Below are 19228 nucleotides of genomic sequence, written 5' to 3'. Positions count from 1 at the left end.
GTATGTATGGTTTTAATCACTTCAATCTCTTTTATAAAAAAATAAGATGGGGATGACTACACAAATTTGTCTTACCATAGTCAAATTCTATCAAACTGTAGTCAACTACTGTCAAAGAGTATGCAAATTGCCAATGTATTGTCGTTTCAAATACTGTCAAACAGTGCACATAAATCATGTTGGAGATAAGTATAGAAATTGCGAATGTATTGTTGATGTGACATGTGCTCAGACCGTCGGGTCTTCTATGTTAGATCCAGATGAGAGATCTGGAGGTGGTCTCATTAGAGTTGCCCCAGGGACTGTGCCCCAGGAGCAAGCTCCGACGATTAAGTTAGATTGGTTGGTAGAGATGAGATGGTTCTCCTTAGCTTGAGAGAACCATCTTGATGTGTTGGGTGAGAGTTTGGGCATGGAGGCTCTAGGTTAGAGAAGGTGGCTAGAAGCTTATGAAGAGCTGCCTCCTCATGGAGGAGGAAGCATTCTATTTATATGGGACAATTAGGTCAATGGAGAATTAGGTCAGGCCTTGGGCCAGCGCAACTCAGGCCCAACTAGCGAGGAGCTTGGTAAGACCGCCTGAGCGCCAGGCGCAGGCGCCAGACAAGGCTGGTAGACGAGCACTAGGAGAGTGCCAGGCAAGGCTGTCGTGTCAAGTCTTGGCATTTGGGCCATGCTAATGATCCATACGATAACACGTCCCCCAATCCGATGTGATTGGTATGTGGTCAATGACATTTGACTGGATACAATCAAAGCAACAATGTATTAAAGAGATAAAAATAACGACCAAAGCTCTACCACGAGAGACGTGGTGTTACACGATAAGGTAGACATGGAATTATGCAACACTTGCTGGCTTGATACTCCTTTCTTCTCGAGATTATGATCTGGTCGATGTAACACAACGTAACTGTTGGTGGCAATGTGATGCAGGGCAGGTCTGCTAAAGATGTTATGCAAAGCAAGGCTATTACTAATGTCATGCAGAGGTGGGATGCTATGTGACAATCGTGTCGATAAGATGCTGGGACAAGGTAGCTAAGAAGTACGACCTCATCATACATCTTTTGAGACTGTTATTCGGTGAGGATGTTGTGCCAAGCTTCAAGGTTCGTAAAGAAAATGCAACATAATCGATCCATGATTCCTGATTCCAAGTCAGAGTCGAAAGTTATCCATAGAAACTTCGTTTGAGGAAAACGTGCATGCTTCGGCGAGGGGGGTGAGACCCGTGGCCAACGTCGGGTAGCATGTTATATTTCTATGCCCAGGGGGACACTTTAGGTGACTGTTTAGCAGTTCCCACATCGCGAGTCCCCTGTAATGCTTTACAAATCGAGCATTTCTTCGTGAGCCGGGTGCTAGTATGCCCTGTGTGTTGTCACACTTGGAGCGGTTATCTTAAAAGACAACACAATTAAATCATAAACTGATTTGAATTTTCTCTCACGGTCGTTTTGAAATGCTTTGCTGAGCAGCAGCAGTAATGTACTGCTCTTCTCCGTCCCTTTTTTTATAAAAAATATTGAGTGGACCGAGCGTCAACGCTTATTCTGAAAGCGTATTTTGTTGAGCGGAGCCGCAACATGCGAACACCGACTGAGACTGATTTTTGTCTTTCAAAGTTAGTGGGCTATTTGTTGTCTAAAGCTTGCTTCTTTGGTCCTGGACGGTTTATGTTGGCCCATGAGATTTACTTGCTCATGTTTTTCCCATCGGGGGGATGTATTTCCAAAGGTTTGTGTTAGCCTTCGGAATTGAATGGGAGTGATTCCTACTTGCTCAGTAGGGTGTTGATGCGACCTTGATCTCAGATTGCTCGAACTACGGCTATAATTGCTTCACCTCTCCTGCAAGGTCATGCAGAAGAGAAGGCCGTCAGCCATTTCCCGGGAGGAGCTCCCGGAAAGACGTTCCAACGGTCAAGTCAGTTGGGTATTATAGGGTTTGTTGTATGTTACTTGGAGAAGATGGCTTACCTGTCGGGGCTGTGGGTGTAGCCTTTTATATTAGGCGCTCCTGCTTATCCATACAAGACAGGATCGCAAGAGGCGACAGGATCAGGAGCACTTATTGGAGGATCGTGCTCCACTATTAGTCAGAGTGTTGCGATTGGTTCTAGCAGTAATGTCGTGATCGTATGCTTTGTCGCTTGACCGTAACATTTGTCTTGGAGCGGGAAACGCCCTAAGCGGGCGCGAGCCTTTCTGCGAGAGCGCGCTGCTCTCAGAGGCGCTGGCGGGTTCTAAGCTCTGCTGGGTCTGCCCTGCTAGGCGTGGTAAGCCCTGAGGTGTTCTGTCGAGGCCGGGCGCGACTCTTTTCGTGCTTGCTGTGGCAGGTTATCAAGTCTCCTAGTTCGGTAGTTGTAGCGTTCCTGCGCTAGCTACGACATTCTAGACTCAACTACCCTATATACGTGACCGTTTCTGGTTCATCCGCCGCTTCGGTTTTAGTGGAAACGTGACCACTCATCATGGCTGTCGGTTATGTCACTTTTTTCAGGGATTTTGAACATCCCGCCCTTTCCTGTCTTTATAAAAATGTTTAACACCTTCTTTCCACGCTACCTTTCCTTCCTTCTTTTCCTTCTTCTAGGGTTCTTTCTATCCATCCTCTCATGGCTGGTCAACCTGGTACACTCCGTTCTGAAGCGGATTTCAAGTATCTTGGAGATACGTATGGCCTTTCTCCGGTGGACGGCGTTGAGTTCCCGTTGCCCAGTTCATCGATTCTGTCGTCCCCACTCAGTAATGTGGGGGTCTACTTGAAGACTCCCGACACTGGTTTACGTCTTCCTCTTACTGACTTTCAGGAGGAAGTTCTTTAGAAAGTTGGATACAGCGTTCAGATGCTTACCCCCAACGCCATAAATAAGGTGGTGAAGTTCGAGATGATTTTTCGTGCTAACGGTTTGCTCCCAGATTACTTCATCTTCAAGTATTTCTTCAGGTTCTGCTGCAGATGCGATAAGTGTACCTTCTCTGTCTGACGGGGAGGACATACTTTGGTCCCTGACGGGAGCACCCCCAAAAACTGGTAGGACAAATGATTGTGGTTCAACCACGGCTTGGTGGGTAGCAGACGATACCGTGCGAATTCCTTTGTTGACGTCACTCCCAAGTTGTTTCCTCATAACTAGTTCGTCCTCGACCTTTTGAAGAGTATCCAGGTCGCCCCCGAGGACTATTCCGACCTTTTGATGAGCCCCTCCTGACTGCGACGAGGGAAGATGGCAGCCTTTTTCTCCATTGTTGATGGTAAGTGCTTCTATCGTACATTCTCGTTCTCTTCCCCCCCCCCCCTTTTTCTCTTATTGAAGGAGATTAACAAGTTAATAATATTGTACTTGGTTGCTTGCTTTTCTGGTGCATTGGTACCTGTGCAGGTGTCGACTCCCCACTGTCTATGGAAGAGGTGTTGCGGAAACTTTATCACGAAAAACTGGAGCATCAGGAGACAGACTTGGTCGACAATCTCACTCCTCCCTACCGTATCAACCAACTTGTTAGGGTCGAAATGTTGTAATAGTCGAAGTTTGTATTTAGGGTCTTCGAACATTTTTGTAATGTATTTTACTAGGGCATAATATTCGAAGCTTCATGTTTAGTCCTTAGTATATTTTTTGTACCCGTTTCTCTTCTATAAATAGGAGTGGTTACTAGTGTCTTTGTAAGGAAGTCTTTACAGAATATTCATTGTACTCTGTAAAATTTACAAAAGCGTAATAGAGCCAAACAGATCATATTTACATCGGTGTTCAAATCTTTCAATTCTACTTTGAATTTACACTCTAATTCGTTCAATACTTGATTCATTGTCTCATCAATTGGTATCAGAGCAGGAATCATATCTCTGATCTGATTTTCACTTTGTTCAAAAAGGTTTTTGAGTCAACTTTTTTATTCAAAAGTTTCCGCACTTTTTGAAAGTGAAAAATTGTTTAGATCTAAGTCTGTGATTCGATTCTGCACTTAATTCATTGAATTGAGTGTTCTAAGAGTGATTGTGATTTGAATCATACAGTTTGTTGTCAAATTCTCAAAGTTTCTTCAAAAATTCTCAAGGATCTATTCCGTACAACAATGGCGTCATTCAATCTGAATTTCATGACTTCATTTTCTCATCTTCTAGGATCATCCACCAAAATTCCTATGCTCATCCCTGAGTATTACGATCAGTGGGCTGATCGTATGCAGGATTATCTCAATGGATTGGATGAAGAACTGTGGAATTGCATTTCTGGCAATCTCAATCCACCATCGAATGTTCAACCAATTGGTTCTTCCTCTGGAAACTTTGAAGTTGAAAATCAATCTGATCGTTTGAAAAAGCTGGAGAAAAGGTGTGTAAGAGAGCTAAGAGGAGCTTTGCCTCCAGTTGTTTACAACTACGTGAGGAGTTGTACAACTGCAAAGGAAATCTAGAACAATCTCAAGGAAAAATTTCAGGGAAGTGAGAAGACGAAAGTTAATTATGTGAAGCAATGTTTAGTGGAGCTGAAGGACTTCAGACAGAAAGATGGTGAAACAATTGAAGTTTATTACGATCGTCTTAATGAATTGATATATCGATGCAATCGATATGGTATCACCAGATCAGCCATGGAATTCAATCTGATATTTGTTATGGGACTTCGAAAGGAATGGCGTAGTGTGAGCATGATGGTGAAGAATCAACAGAGCTTTGATACGTCAACATTGAATGACTTGTACAACCAACTTAAGACTCATGAAAGCGAAGTGAATGAAATAGCTGAAGAATCGAAGGCTATGTTGGGAGGTCCACTAGCTTTGGTTTCGAAGATCTCTGAAAAAGATGCTGAGAAAGATGCTTCGGATGAAGATGAAGGGTTCATCATGAACTCAGATGATGAGGCAGTTGCCTTTTATTCAAACAATCGTGTGAAAAAGTTCTTCAAAAAGCCTTTCAATCCGAAGGCAAAGTCGTCTGAGACAAAAGGGAACTTTCTGAGTAAAAGTGCTGGGGAAGAGAAAAAGAAAGATGAGATGAAAGATTCGAAGCCTGTTGAGGGAAAGTCTGAGAAGAAGCTAAAGGGAGATGCTGGGATTGATTGTCATTATCGCAATGGTGCTAATCAACTTGCTAATGACTGTATGATTCGAAAGAAGGATGAGAGAAAGAATAAGGTCAAGGATGAGGCGTACTATGCTGAAAAGTTGGAGGAGGTTCGTACGAAAGCCAAGAATTTTTCTCTGGTTGCAAAGGGTGTGAATGAGGATGAAGATGGTACTTATCAAATCTGGTCATCTGGATCAGATGATGAGGAAATGCGAAATCCAACCCATGGAGCTGTGTTTGCAAAAATGGAGGAAGAATCAGAGGAGGAAACATACGAAGTGCATGGAAGATGCTTCGTATCAAAAGCTGCTGACAAATCACCAATGACCACAAAGGTACGAAACATTCTTGAATCTTTTAATATTCCAGTACATGCTTATAATTCTGAATTAGTATCTTTTGATGAAACTGTTACTTATTTTGATTCGATTGTGGTATCTGCTAGCAATGAGGCGAAGAAGCTGTCAATGCAATTGCTAGAGACACAGAAGAAATTAGATTCGAAAATCACTAAGATAAATTGTCTAGAACTTCAAATAACGAATATCATGGTTGATAGGGACAATTTATCTAGTGATAATAAACTGTTGTTATGCTAAAAGATTATATGGAAAAATAACTGAACTTCATCATTAATGCGAAATCAGTAAAGAACAACATAGAAAATTGCTGCCATTTTTAGCTTATGAAAGAGCTAAGGTAGATAACATTTCGTATGACTGTGAAAAAGAAATAGCTGATTTTGACAAAGTTCCGAATGTCAAGTATAGATATGGAATTGTCAAAGTTGATGAATGTCTTGATTCGAATGATTTAGTTAACATTGTAAATGATACTTTGACTAAATCTGAACAAATTCACATTTTGAAAAAGACTGAGAATTCATCATCTGATTCTCAATCTAATTTTGTTGATATTGAAGATAATTCTGACAATATTAGTGAAACTAGTGAGCTTGAAGATGTTGATTGTTCTCAGTTGTCTATTGTTAATGTTGCTTCGAATTCTAAAGGGAAAGAAAAAGTTAAGGATTTGAAAGTTGAGAAAGAAACCGATATTCCCTCAACTTCGAAAGTTAGTGAAATGAACTTCGTGGATCTCAAAGATTACCAAACTGATGATAGTGATGATGAAGATGTAGAGAAAGTTTCGAAAGAAAAGAAATCTTCAAAGAAAGAAGTAATTCCACGAATAGTTGTTGACCAAGTGTATGGTGATACACAAAAGTTTGAAAAAGTGATGAATGAAAAAGGTGAACATTATCTTGAAACAAACACGGTGGTTTTTCCAAATTTCAAATGCACAGATGATGTCATTTTTCCAAATCAAGTTTTCGTAACTACCGGAAATGTTGAGAATATCAACCCAGAGTTCAAGAAGATGGTTGAGGAGGATAATTCAAAAACAACTGAGGAAGGTTTTTTCGCAAATCAAAACACAGTTGAAAACAACTTAACAAAGAATTCATATATTTTTCAACGACAAAAACCACAAAAACAATGGGTTGAAAAATCAAAAGTTGAAAAAGAGAAAGTAATTCGTGTTGAAAAGGAAAATGAAAAAGTTGTCAAATTAAACTCTAAGGAATTTAAAGATCAAATTGACAAATTTTCGAAGGAAAACAACATTTCAAAAAGACAAGCACGAAAGAAAATATTTTGGCAAAATATTGAGTCTCAAAAGATGTCTGAATCACAATCTATCAAAAAGGTTTTCAACGTTAAAAATGATTCTTTTTCAAAAACTCAACAATCATCTCATTCAAATCAAACAAGGTCTGAAGTACATAAGCAAACAAAGTTTTCGAAAGTTTCTGAAACTAACAAAACAAGAGATTTTTCAGAAAGATCCAATTCAAATCAAAAAGTTTTTCAACGTCAACATTTTAAATCAAAAATTGATACATCCTATGCTTACTCTTATGTTACCAAACCCAAAGTTGATTTTGTACCTCAAAAGCCAAATTTTCCTAATTACACAAAGAAAGAAACTATGAGGACGTCACGGGAAAAAGGAATGACTTCAAGGAAGAACATTGATCATTGGCTTGACGGAAGAGGAAAAATGTATCAGTCAAATAAATATTCAAAAGAGAAAATTCATGAAGCATACGAAAAGTATGTCAATACTTCTTCGAATGGCAACTCATCATCTAAGGATTCGAATATCTCAGTCAAAACATGGAGACCTGTCACAAAAGCGAAGACTGTTCAATCACAAACTCAAGATGCGAAGGGAAAAGTCAGTGAACATTCGAAACTATCAAGCACTTATGTTTCAGTTCCTTTAGATGATGAAGTGAACTTAATTGATAGTCTCAAAATCAAAGTTTGTGATTGGGTTAAAAGTTCTTCATTTCATTCGAAATTGAAATCTAATTTCCAAGGACCCAAAAAGCCTTGGGTACCTAAAATTTTTCATTGATTGCAGGTATTGTGTGACGAGCAATATGATAACAAATGGTACATTGATAGTGGTTGCTCTCGTCACATGACTGGAAAGAAGGAGAATTTAAGAGATTTTCGAAGTCTCAAAAATGCTGGAGTAGTAAAGTTTGGGAACAATCAAAAGTGCCAAGTCATGGGATATGGAAAAATCACAAATGGACAATTCACAGTGAATCGTGTTGCATATGTTGAAGGTCTTCAACATAACTTGATTAGTGTTTCTCAACTTGTTGTGGGCACTAGCAATCAAGTTCTTTTCAACGAAGAAGGAAGTGTTATTTCGAATGTTAACACAAACGAAATATTACTGAAATCTAAAAGGAAAGGTGACATGTTCACTTTGGACATCAATCCAATTGTAGGCAAACCAGCAGTATGTCTTCTTTCGAAAGCTACATCTGATTTAAGCTGGTTATGGCATCGAAGACTTTCACATCTCAACTTTCGAAACATAAATAAACTTGTGGTACAAGATCTGGTAAGAGGTTTACCTGTACTTAAATTTGACAATGATTCTTTATGTGCAGCTTGTGAAGTTGGCAAGCAACATAAACAAGGTCATCCAATCACAATTGATTCGAAAATTGTTGCACCTCTTGAGTTGATACATATTGATTTGTGTGGTCCTTCGACTGTTTCAACTCTCAACAATAAACGGTACATTTTAGTTATTGTTGACGATTTTTCTAGATTTACGTGGGTTTATTTTCTCAGGCTCAAATCCGAAGTTGCACAAATTATGATTGACTTTATCAAAAAGATGGAAACCACGTTGAAGAAGACTGTTAGAAAAATCAAGAGTGATCATGGAACTGAATTTAAGAACAAAGTTCTTGATTCATTTTTGGTGGACAAAGGAATTTCGCATAATTTTTCATCTCCATATACACCACAACAAAATGGTGTTGTAGAACGAAGGAATCGCTCATTATGCGAAGCGGCAAGAACCATGTTGGCATATGCGAATTTACCTCAATATCTATGGGCTGAAGCTGTTTCAACTGCATGTTTTACTCAAAACAGATCGTTCATTCATCGTCGATTTAATATTACACCATACGAAATTCTGAATAATCGTAAACCTAATGTGAAGTTTTTTCATGTTTTCGGATGTAGGTGTTTTATTATGAATCTCAAGGATCATCTTTCGAAGTTTCAAGCAAAAGCTGATGAAGAAATGTTTCTTGGATATTCGCACTATTCAGTGGCATATCGAGTGTTAAATAAGCGAACACGAAAAGTGGAAGAAACATTCAATCTCACATTCGATGATTATTATGTTAAATCAAATGAGCATAGATTTACGAATCATCCAATTTTACAAGAAACACAAGTTGAAACTGAATCTATACAAATGGATGACACTGATTATGATTTGATTTTTGGAATTTCAGATCATGCAGTTGATGCTGAAGTTCATGCTCCTGATAATCACATACCAGAATTTTCAAAACTTACTGATGATTCACCATCGACTCCTCAAGAAGGCGAAACTATGAGTGATAGTCCACTGGAGGGGGAGCAATTGGATTCGAATACTTTAGATGATGAAGAACATTCTTTCGAGGGGGAGAAAGAACAATTGAATGCTGAAATTGAGGGGGAGCATGTTGTTGAGGGGGAGCATAATGTTGATGATGCTTGTTCGAATGCAGGCTCAGAAAATGACGAAATATACGAAGATGCCCCTTTGGAATTTGATCCAGCATATCCACCCATGGAAAAATGGACAAGAGACCATCCGAAGGATCAAGTTATTGGGAATCCACAAGAGGGAGTTCTGACAAGAGCTCAAATTCGTGCAAAGAATGAGGTATTGAATACTCATCAAGAATTTTGCATGTTTAATGTTTTCATCTCTAAAATTGAACCAAAAACAATTAAGAATGCAATGGAACACTCAGATTGGGTTGTTGCAATGCAATCGGAGTTGTCTGAATTCGAACGAAACAAGGTTTGGAGATTAATTCCTAAACCTGAAAATGTTTCGATTGTCGGGTTAAAATGGATTTTTAAAAATAAAACCGACAAAGATGGAAACATTATTCGAAATAAAGCCAGACTTGTTGTAAAAGGATATTCACAACAAGAAGGAATCGACAATGAAGAAACTTTTGCCCCTATCGCAAGACTCAAGGCGGTTCGAATATTTTTGGCTTATGCAGCTCACAAAGATTTTGATGTTTATCAAATGGACGTGAAATGTGCATTTCTCAATGGAGAGCTTGAAGAAACAGTTTATGTGGAACAACCCCTAGGTTTTATTAACGAAGAATATCCTAATCATGTTTATATTTTAGATAAGGCAGTTTATGGTCTGAAACAAGCACCAAGAGCATGGTATGCAACACTTACATCATTTTTGAAACAATCTAAATTTAAACAAGGATCAGTTGATCCCACATTATTTCGAAAGAAAGTGGGGAATCATCTAATGCTTGTTCAAATTTATGTTGATGATATTATTTTTGGCTCGACTGACCCTGCTTTGTATAGAGAATTCGAAGAATTGATGAAAAGCAAATTTGAAATGAGCATGATGGGAAAAAATCAATAATTTCCTTGGATTGAATATTCGTCAAAACAGAGAAGGGATTTTCATTAATCAGGAAAAATATACGAAAAATCTGTTAGAAAAGTTTGGATTGACGAATAGCACAAAGCTTCATGTACCAATGGCAACAGGCATAAAGCTAACACCATCGTTGGACAAACCTGCTGTTGATATAACGTTGTATAGGAGCATGATTGGTTCATTACTTTATCTAACAACAAGTAGACCTGATATCATATTTTCTGTGTGTAATTGTGCTAGGTATCAGATTAATCCACGCGAACCACATCTTACTGCAGTGAAGAATATTTTTCATTACCTTAATGGCACAATTTCGTTAGGATTGTGGTCTCCTTCGAAAACTGGATTCTTCGTTCAAGCATACTTAGATGCAGACTTGGGTGGTTGTAATCTTGATCGAAAAAGCACAAGTGGAGGATGTCAATTTCTTGATGGCAAATTAGTCAGCTGGCAGTCGGAAAAGCAAACGTGTTTGTCAATTTCCACAGCTGAAGCAGAATATGTGGCTACTGCTGCTTGCACTTCGCAAATAATATGGATCCAAAGTCAATTGCGTGATTATGCAATTAATATGAAAAAGATTCCATTATATTGTGATTCTCAAAGTGCAATAAGAATTTGTCATAATCATGTGCATCATTCGAAGACTAAACACATAGCTCTTTGTTATCATTTCATTAAAGATCACGTGGAGGATGGAAACATTGAAGTACATTTCGTGAAAACAACTGATCAGTTAGCTGATATATTCACGAAAGCTTTGGATGAAAAATCTCTAATGCGAATAATAGAAGGTCTTGGAATGATCGATGGCAATTCTGTTCCATGCGAAAAAGAAGAATGATAGGCGAAAAAGAATGAATCAGAGGCGCTGAATAAAAGATAACACAGAGTCATTCAGCATTCAGAGATTATTGTTCATGGTCAACGCTTCGACCGCTTCGAATTCGCATGATTGTCACTTATTTTCAGCGTTGAGTTAATGGTTACTGTTCATAGTCAACACTTCGAACGCTTCGAATTCGTACATTTGTCACTCTTCAAGGAATGCCAAATATTCGTCTGTTTGCAACAAATTCAAAAAGATTTTCTTTTGTTTTGTCTTTAAATTTTCGAAAAATCAAAAATTCAAAAAGATTTTCTTTTGTTTTGTCCTTAAATTTTCGAAAAATCAAAAATCCAAAAAGATTTTCGTTTGTTCGGTCTTTATTTAAAAAAAAAAATTCAAAACAACAAAAATATTTTTATTTTTAGACTTTTGTTGCAGATTATGATGATGATTCAGAGGGGACAATGCAGGCAGTTTTAGGGTCAGGTAAAATTTTTCGTATGAATTGATATGTTTCTCATTATTCGAATTAGTTAGGTTGTCCCTAGAAGCATGCTGCTGCATGTCGTCCAAAGCCTCCATGACTCAATGTGTGTGTACGAAAGCCTTAATGAAATGTTTCGTACGAAAATTTCTTCCCAATCAGGCTTATATTCACATTAGTCTCTGAGCTACCTTACTCTTCTCACAATGAGTTAAGAGTTTCCTGTTTGGTCCAAAACATAACAGAGGTACTTTTCGTGTCTTACACCAATCTTTTTCATCCAAAACATTCTTACACGATCACACACAAAGACGTATATCCGAGAGGTCTCTGATCAAACCCATCGAGACTTAGATATATAAAAACTCTGTGTTTATGATCTGACATCATGAGTCCGTGATGGAAGTGAAACCCAAAAATCTTACAAATTAAGGAATTGACGGGGAACATTGTTCCAGATATATACGAAACTTTTGTTTCTGTACCAATGTTCGAAACTCCAAATCATATTCATTTCGAATGAGTGGTCTTGATCAAGCATTCGAAACCCACGATGTTTGTTACCCAACAAGATCCAGTATACAAATTTTTTATGAATATAATTTCCGTGTGAGTTTCATTCGAATGTCCTAGTCATGTTAAAATTTTTCAAAGCCGACTTGTCACTGACTACACTGGTCATACAAGTAATTTCTGTTACACTTTATCACCTTATGTTTAGGTTGACATGTAACGAAATTTTGAACCTACCCACGAAGCATTATTAAAAGAAGCCCTTTGATACTTATCAAAAAGTATTCGATTGTAATTCACGGGAACATACACAAGCTGTTGATCATCTCTCTTGATGATTAACGAAGCAACCTTTGCCCGGGGTTTAACTGCCTTCGTGTCAAATTAAATTTTTGACATCACAAAATTAAATTTTTTTTTGTTGTTTCTTGTCTAAACTTTCTTTGGCACACTACACACACGAAATCGTTGACGTTCTGAGTAATACCAACTCCGGCTGATGATTTCGAACATCTGGCAAATGACTTCGCTTTTTATCCCAAAAGTGAAAGAGCCTTGCCTCCATTCGAAGGGTATGATTATGCGTCCTTGAATCAGAAGGTCGATATCATTTGTGATGCTGTCACTCGATTTGTCAAGCTATACGAAGGTTTGAGTCCTCAAATAACTCAAATCTCCAAGGCTGTAAGTGAAAATTTTGAAGGTGTGATCAAGTTGTTAAAGGAGTTGAAGGAGTTCTCAACGAAACCGGTTTCGTCACCGTTGATTACTCCAGAATTTTTATCCCAGAAGTTTGTGCAGTTCGAAGCCATACTTAACAAGCAACTTGGTCCACTATTTCGCATATCCAGTCTTCTTCCCACAACTACTGCCCCTCCTGCTTTCACAGGGGTGCAAGGGGGAGAAAGGAAGTCAACAGAAGAAGAAGCAAAAGTGGTGGTCAAGGTATTTTCATCTAGCATCCCTTCAACAAAACCAGTAATTGTGTCTGCTAAACCAGTGACCTCAACAATCGTAACAACATTACCAATTACAAGAACAATTTCGAAAGGAATTGTAATTGGTAAACCTTTGGAATCTGGTGGAAGTGGTTCGAAGCTAAAAGACGTAACTGAAAAATCTGCTTCGAAAGACAAAGGAAAATCAATTCTGGTTGAAAAATCTAAAGAAGAAAAGAAGGCTGAAGCTGAAGCTGAACTCGAGAAAATGAGGCTTATTCAAAGCATCATGACTCAGAGGGCAGGTGATCTGAAGGGCATGAATAAAGGTGATCCAGCAAAACATTACAACTATGAAACAATCGAAGCCTTGGTTGCCTTTAATCACATGTACTCATTTGATAAGAAGCCAAAACAGAGTTATATGGTTACAAACACTGATGCATGCCAGTTGGATTTCCCTATAAATGAGATGATGTTCATCATGCCTCAGTTCAAAGCTGAAGGGAATTTCAAAGAAAAAGATGAAGGGACTCATATGAAAATTCGTTTTCATGCAGTACTTGGCAAAGCCCCTGAGGATGTTTGGTCACTGATCAAGATCAAGAAGGTGATAAGCATGAAAAAGGATGTGGTCTTTGAAAACATTGTTCAAAATGTTAAATATGTTGTGGCCAGGGCAAATGGAAAAACATGCGAATTCACTATTGCAGATTTTCCTCTGATGAACTTGTATGACCTTATACAAGTGACATTGCTTCTGAAAGACAAATCCTTTTCTTTTCTGCAAAACATAGATCCAGAGGAATTCAAACTTGGAGTTGCTCAAATCAAAATCTTCATTGAGAATTATTATGAGTGCCTAGCACTGACTGATGTGGAGTTGGCTACTGCAACGGGAATGGAAGTAAAAGTTCCAATGGCTCCTTCGTTGACTCGGACTGAGTTAAAGAAATATGCTGATGGAGAAATATGTTTAAAGCCATTTGGAATAGTTTTTGCTGGAAAGGATAAAGCTGGAAAAGCGAAGCGGTTTTTGTTCCAAGCTAGCGAAGTGGAGAGATATTCTACATCTCAATATACGAACTTGATTGTTCGTATGAACCACTGCAAAAAGAACAATGAAGGAGACAAGAAGGAATTGAAGAAAATTATTTCTTGGTATACTGAGGTTCGAAGAGTTTTGCTGTACTCCATTACTCTACTTACAAACTGAAGACTTCGACTTTGATTACAAAGGGGGAGATTGTTAGGGTCGAAATGTTGTAATAGTCGAAGTTTGTATTTAGGGTCTTCTAACATTTTTGTAATGTATTTTACTAGGGCATAATATTCGAAGCTTCATGTTTAGTCCTTAGTATATTTTTTGTACGCTTTTCTATTCTATAAATAGGAGTGGTTACTAGTGTCTTTGTAAGGAAGTCTTTACAGAATATTCATTGTACTCTGTAAAATTTACAAAAGCGTAATAGAGCCAAACAGATCATATTTACATCGGTGTTCAAATCTTTCAATTCTACTTTGAATTTACACTCTAATTCATTCAATACTTGATTCATTGTCTCATCGCAACTTTCTTTAACTACTGCTACTCCTTCTCCGCCCGTGACTGAAGGGACATCGATGTTGGTCCAGGAAGCCCCTATGATCGCCCGCCCTATCTCGACTGTTGCTCCTCCTGTTGGTGCTTACTCCGACTCCACGAAAATGGTTGAAGATAACAAGGATGGTATAATCTCAGATGTCCGTCGTGTGCATGCCAAAAGGAAAGCTATTTTGGCCATAGGTAAGGCGGTTACCGGTGCGCTTAACATTGGTAAGCGAGTTCAGTCGAGGCGCGCAACTTTACTCGTCTCCTGAATTTGATATCTTCGACTGTGGAAGCAATTGTTGTGATCCCTGATGATGAGGCTCAACGGTCTGAGGGGAATCAGGGGGCGACTAAGCAGCCCGAAATTCTTATCCAATCTGTTCCTCAAGCTCCTTCTGGTCTTTCTTCCCCTAGGGGTTCTGGTGGCATTGAGGAGCGTCGGACCCCTCCCCGCGAGGGGATCTACGGGGATTTTTCTGGGTCCCGCAGATTTCTTCCCTTTTGGAGTCTCAACAATGATTCTCATTTATCTATTTGTGAAAATACGGTGGATTTTGCCCGCCATGCATTTCCACCCGCCGCTGTCTCTGATATAGAAGCCATGGGCAGTCCTGCCCTGTCCCACAACATGTCCTATACCGCTGCGCAAACAATGTTTTACCTGGTTGCAGGTGCCCGCCGGATTCAGTTACTCAATGAAATGGAGGTTGCTCATTCAGGGTGTAGCGTCCATGAGGATGGTTTGAGGGGTCGAATCTCTGAGCTTGAGAGCGATGTCTAGGGTTTAGACAAGAAATGCATGCTGCTTGCTGCTTAAAAGGCCACTGTAGAAGAGGTTCGATCTGCCCTGGAGAGCAAAGTGGATTCTCTAACCCAGATAAATGATGGATTCATGATCCAGAATGAAATTATTAAGTGTGTTGTTGTTGACCGTGATTAGTTGGTTGCTACCGTCCAAGCGAACGTCGAGGCTGCTCGGTGCGATCTGGATTGGTTGCTACACGTGGGCATTGTCCGAATTATGGACAAGTTGATCGAACATCCAGAGTTCACCGGCGTCATGAGTCTCATTCGCCATGTTGCCTTTGTTGCTGGGGAGGAGTCTGGTCATAGCAACTTGATGTATGAAATGGGTTCTGGTTCCCACAATCCCAGTGCTAGTGACTCCCAATCGGGCCCTGCTTTAAGTGTGAACGAAGCCCTTCTTGCTTTTGCAAGTATGGATCATACGTCTCTGCTAGGTTTGGGAGACTTGGACATGCATGGCGTCCGAGAACTTTGTGCTTTTGACAGTGTTGAGGAGACCCCTGAGGGTATGCTAATTAACGGTGATGGCGGCGAGGGTACCTGTGGTAATATTGGTGTTAATGATGGTGATAGCGATGGTGATAATGACAAGAACATGGGTGGCAGTGTCAGAACTGATGTCGGTGATCCGGGATTGAAGGATGGTGCTAGTGGTGTTGATCCTGTTGTTTCTTGAGGTACTCTGTACCGTGTGCTGTCCCTCTGGGGTGTGAAAAAAACTTTGAAGCTTTGTAACTTGTTGTTTTGTTGATGGATAGTTTGTTAATGTCGGCCTTGTAGGCCTTGGTTTTGTAATAGACCTCTATCATATGAATAGCTTTTTATGTATTTTGTTTTCCGTGTAGTCCATTTAGTTTGTGGGCGCTCCCATGCATGTTACATCAATTATGGCTCTGACCCGCATGGGTATGTTTGTTATTTCCATTGCATAAACGTTTTGAATAGTTAAACTTTTGTGGCCTGTTCTGAGCCACGCAAATACACTGAGTATTCGATACAATGAGTACCATGGATAGAGCTTATCCTAATGCACTGAGCCTTTGGGCATAATACGTTAAGCATTATGGAAGGAGCATATGTTTTCAATACCCTGAGTATTTTAGAATTAATACACTATGTATTAAAAATAAGAAACTGAACGTTTTGGAGTTAATACGCTAAGTATTATAGATAGGACTCATGTTTTCAATACACTGAGTATTTTGAAGTATGAGAGAAATGTTGCTCGACCCCACACTACATTGAATAAAAGATAAAGTTATCTGCCCAAGCGCTCTGAGTGTTTGGCATTAGCCGTTTCCTTTAAGTGATCAACTTGGGGGCGTACTAGAAGTAGAACTTCTTCTGGTTTCTCACATTCGAGGTGCTCGGAATCTGTCTTCCTTCCATCGTTTCTAGTGTATATGCGCCACTCTGACTGGCTTCGATGACCTTATTTGGTCCTTCCCAAACGGGACCCAACTTGCTCTGTGTTTGGGCCCGACTTGCTTCGTTGCGCCTTAGCACATGGTCTCCCACTTTGAAAGCTTTTTCCTTGACCTGCTGGTTATAGTACCTTTCGACAGTGTGTTTGTAAGCAGCTTGCCGGATGCTTGATTGTTTGCGGCGCTCTTTGAGGAGGTCCAAACTCATCCTCAGGTCTTAGAAGTTGGTTTCTTCTTCGGAGTGGGTTGCTCTTAGTGAGTCCACCGTCAGTTCCGCTGGTAGCATTGCCTCTACGCCATATGTCAGGCTGAATGGAATCTCTTGCGTGCCCAGTCTTGGTGTTGTCCTGTATGACCATAGTACGGTTAGTAGTTCTTCGGCCCAATTGCCCTTAGCTTTCCCAAGGCGCTTCTTGATTCCATTTACGATCGTTATGTTGGACACCTCTGTCTGGCCGTTCGCTTGAGGGTGAGCTACCGATGTAAACCTTGCATGATTCCTTTGTCGGTGCACCAATGTCTGAACGGGTTCTCAACGAACTGCAACCCGTTGTTGCTGATGAGTATCTTGGGAATCCGAAATCTGGTCACAATGTTTTTCCACATGAATTTGATTACCTACCTCCCCGATATACATGCCAATGGTTTGGCCTATATCCACTTTGTGAAGTAATCTACTGCGAAGATCAAGTATTTTACCTTGCCCGAGGCCTCTAGGAACGACCGCACGATGTCTATCCGCCATTGGTAAAATCGCCATGGGCTGGATATGTTTGTCAAGGGAGCTGAGGGGTTCCCCTGGACTAGGGAATACGTCTGGCATTCTACACATTTTTTGTTAACTTCGTCACATCCTGATGTTTGGTTGGCCAGTAGATGCCCATGCGGAGCACCTTTCCTGCCAATGAGTGCGCTCCTTTGTGTGCGCCCGCCTGACCGGCGTGTGCCTCCTGGAGTGCTTCTCTGCCTTTGGCCTCGTCTACACACTTTAGCCATGGTGTCGTAAATCCCTTCTGATGTAATTCTCCATCCACGAGTGCATACGAGGGTGCTTTAACGCGTACTTTCCTTGCCTCTTCATGGCTGTCTGGTAAAATGCTGTTGTGCAAATATTCGATTAGAGGGGTCATCCATGTGTGCCTGGGCATGGTCAAGGTGTGCACCCGCCGCTCGTCTATGCTTATTTCTTTGAGCACCTCCACTAGGACCTTATTGGACAGGTGGTCAAAGCATGTCGACGCCAACTTGCTTAGGGTGTCTGCCCTTCTGTTCTCGCTTCTTGGTATCTGCTTGATGATAAAATATTTGAAGGGCTTGAAAAGTCGTTGTACTATCTTGACATACTTCTCCATCCTTTCATCTTTTGTTTCGATGCTTCCGTTGATTTGGTTGGCAGCCAGTCTTGAGTCTGTCAGGGCTACCACTACTTCCGCCCCCATTTGTTTGGCCAACCGCAGGCCGGCGAGCAAAGCCTTGTATTCCACTTCATTATTGGAGGTATGGAAGTCAAAACGGAGGGCGTACGTGACTTCCTCCCCCTCTGGACTGATTAAGATTAGGCCCGCTCCTGAGCCTTCCCTGCTGGATACACCATCCATGTATAGAGTCCATCTCCGGCTATCCTTTGATGGTTTCCTTGTCGCTGGTATTCCTTCCTGGTTCATGTCTTCCCCTTCCCCGGGGATTTCAAGTAGGAAATCTGCAAGCGCCTGCCCTTTGATGCTTGTTCATGGACGGTAGTTAATGTCGTGCTCACCCAGTTCGATTGCCCATTTTGCAAGCCGTCCAGAGGTCTCTGGCTTGAGCATTATTTGCTTGATTGGACAGTTTGTTAATACTTCTATCTGGTGCACCTGGAAGTAGCACCTCAGGTGTCTCGCAACATAGATGAGTGTGAACACTAGTTTTTCGAGAGTGGGATAATTGAGCTCGGGGCCATGCAATGCCCGACTAACAAAGTAGATCAGTGTCTGTCTTCATTCTCTTTCCATGACCAAAACAGACGAGATGGCTTCTGCTGAGGCTGAGAGGTACATTTTCAACGTCTCGCTGCCTCCGTTGCTGCTGTCCATTGGAATTTATTTTTCTCGATACAACCCTTGAGCGTGTGAAAGAGTGGCATAGCCTTCTCATCCGATTTCGAAATGAAACGACTTAGTGATGTGAGCTTTCCGTTCAAGCCTTGGGCATCTCTAAGGGTGCTTGGTGACGGGGTCTCCATGAACTCATCCACCTTGACTGGGCTAGGCTGTATTCCTTGCCTAGTGACATAGTATCCCAGAAACTGCCCCTCTTCTACTCTGAAGGTGCACGTGCCGTGGTTTAGGTTCATCCTGATTTTTTCAAACGTCTTGAGGGTTTCCTCCACATCCTCTAGTAGCTTTCTTCATCCGAGCTTTTGATGACCATGTCGTCGACGTATACCTCGATATTCTTTCTAATTTTTTAGCAAATATGGAATCAACTAATCGTTGGTATGTTGCGCTTGCATTTTTTAGCCCAAATCGCATCTTGGTGTAGCAGAAAGCTCTATGGTCT

The 19228-nt window shown here is 40.5% G+C and overlaps 1 protein-coding gene across 1 annotated transcript; it reads right to left on the bottom strand.

Moving 5' to 3' along the window:
- Positions 1 to 17514: 17514 nt before the first annotated feature.
- On the bottom strand, positions 17515 to 18354 carry LOC145112213 (uncharacterized). The gene has a single exon (XM_079048409.1). It carries the CDS (start codon positions 18352 to 18354, stop codon positions 17515 to 17517), a length of 840 nt encoding a protein of 279 aa, XP_078904535.1.
- Between the last annotated feature and the right edge of the window lie 874 nt (positions 18355 to 19228).

This window comes from Lactuca virosa, chromosome 5 (assembly GCF_052849685.1).
Source record: "Lactuca virosa cultivar CGN04683 chromosome 5, Lactuca_virosa_CGN04683_v6, whole genome shotgun sequence".
In the NCBI taxonomy this organism is placed as follows: Eukaryota; Viridiplantae; Streptophyta; class Magnoliopsida; order Asterales; family Asteraceae; genus Lactuca; species Lactuca virosa.
Note: the sequence above shows the minus strand (reverse complement) of the source record. Positions and strands in the feature narration are given on the sequence as shown.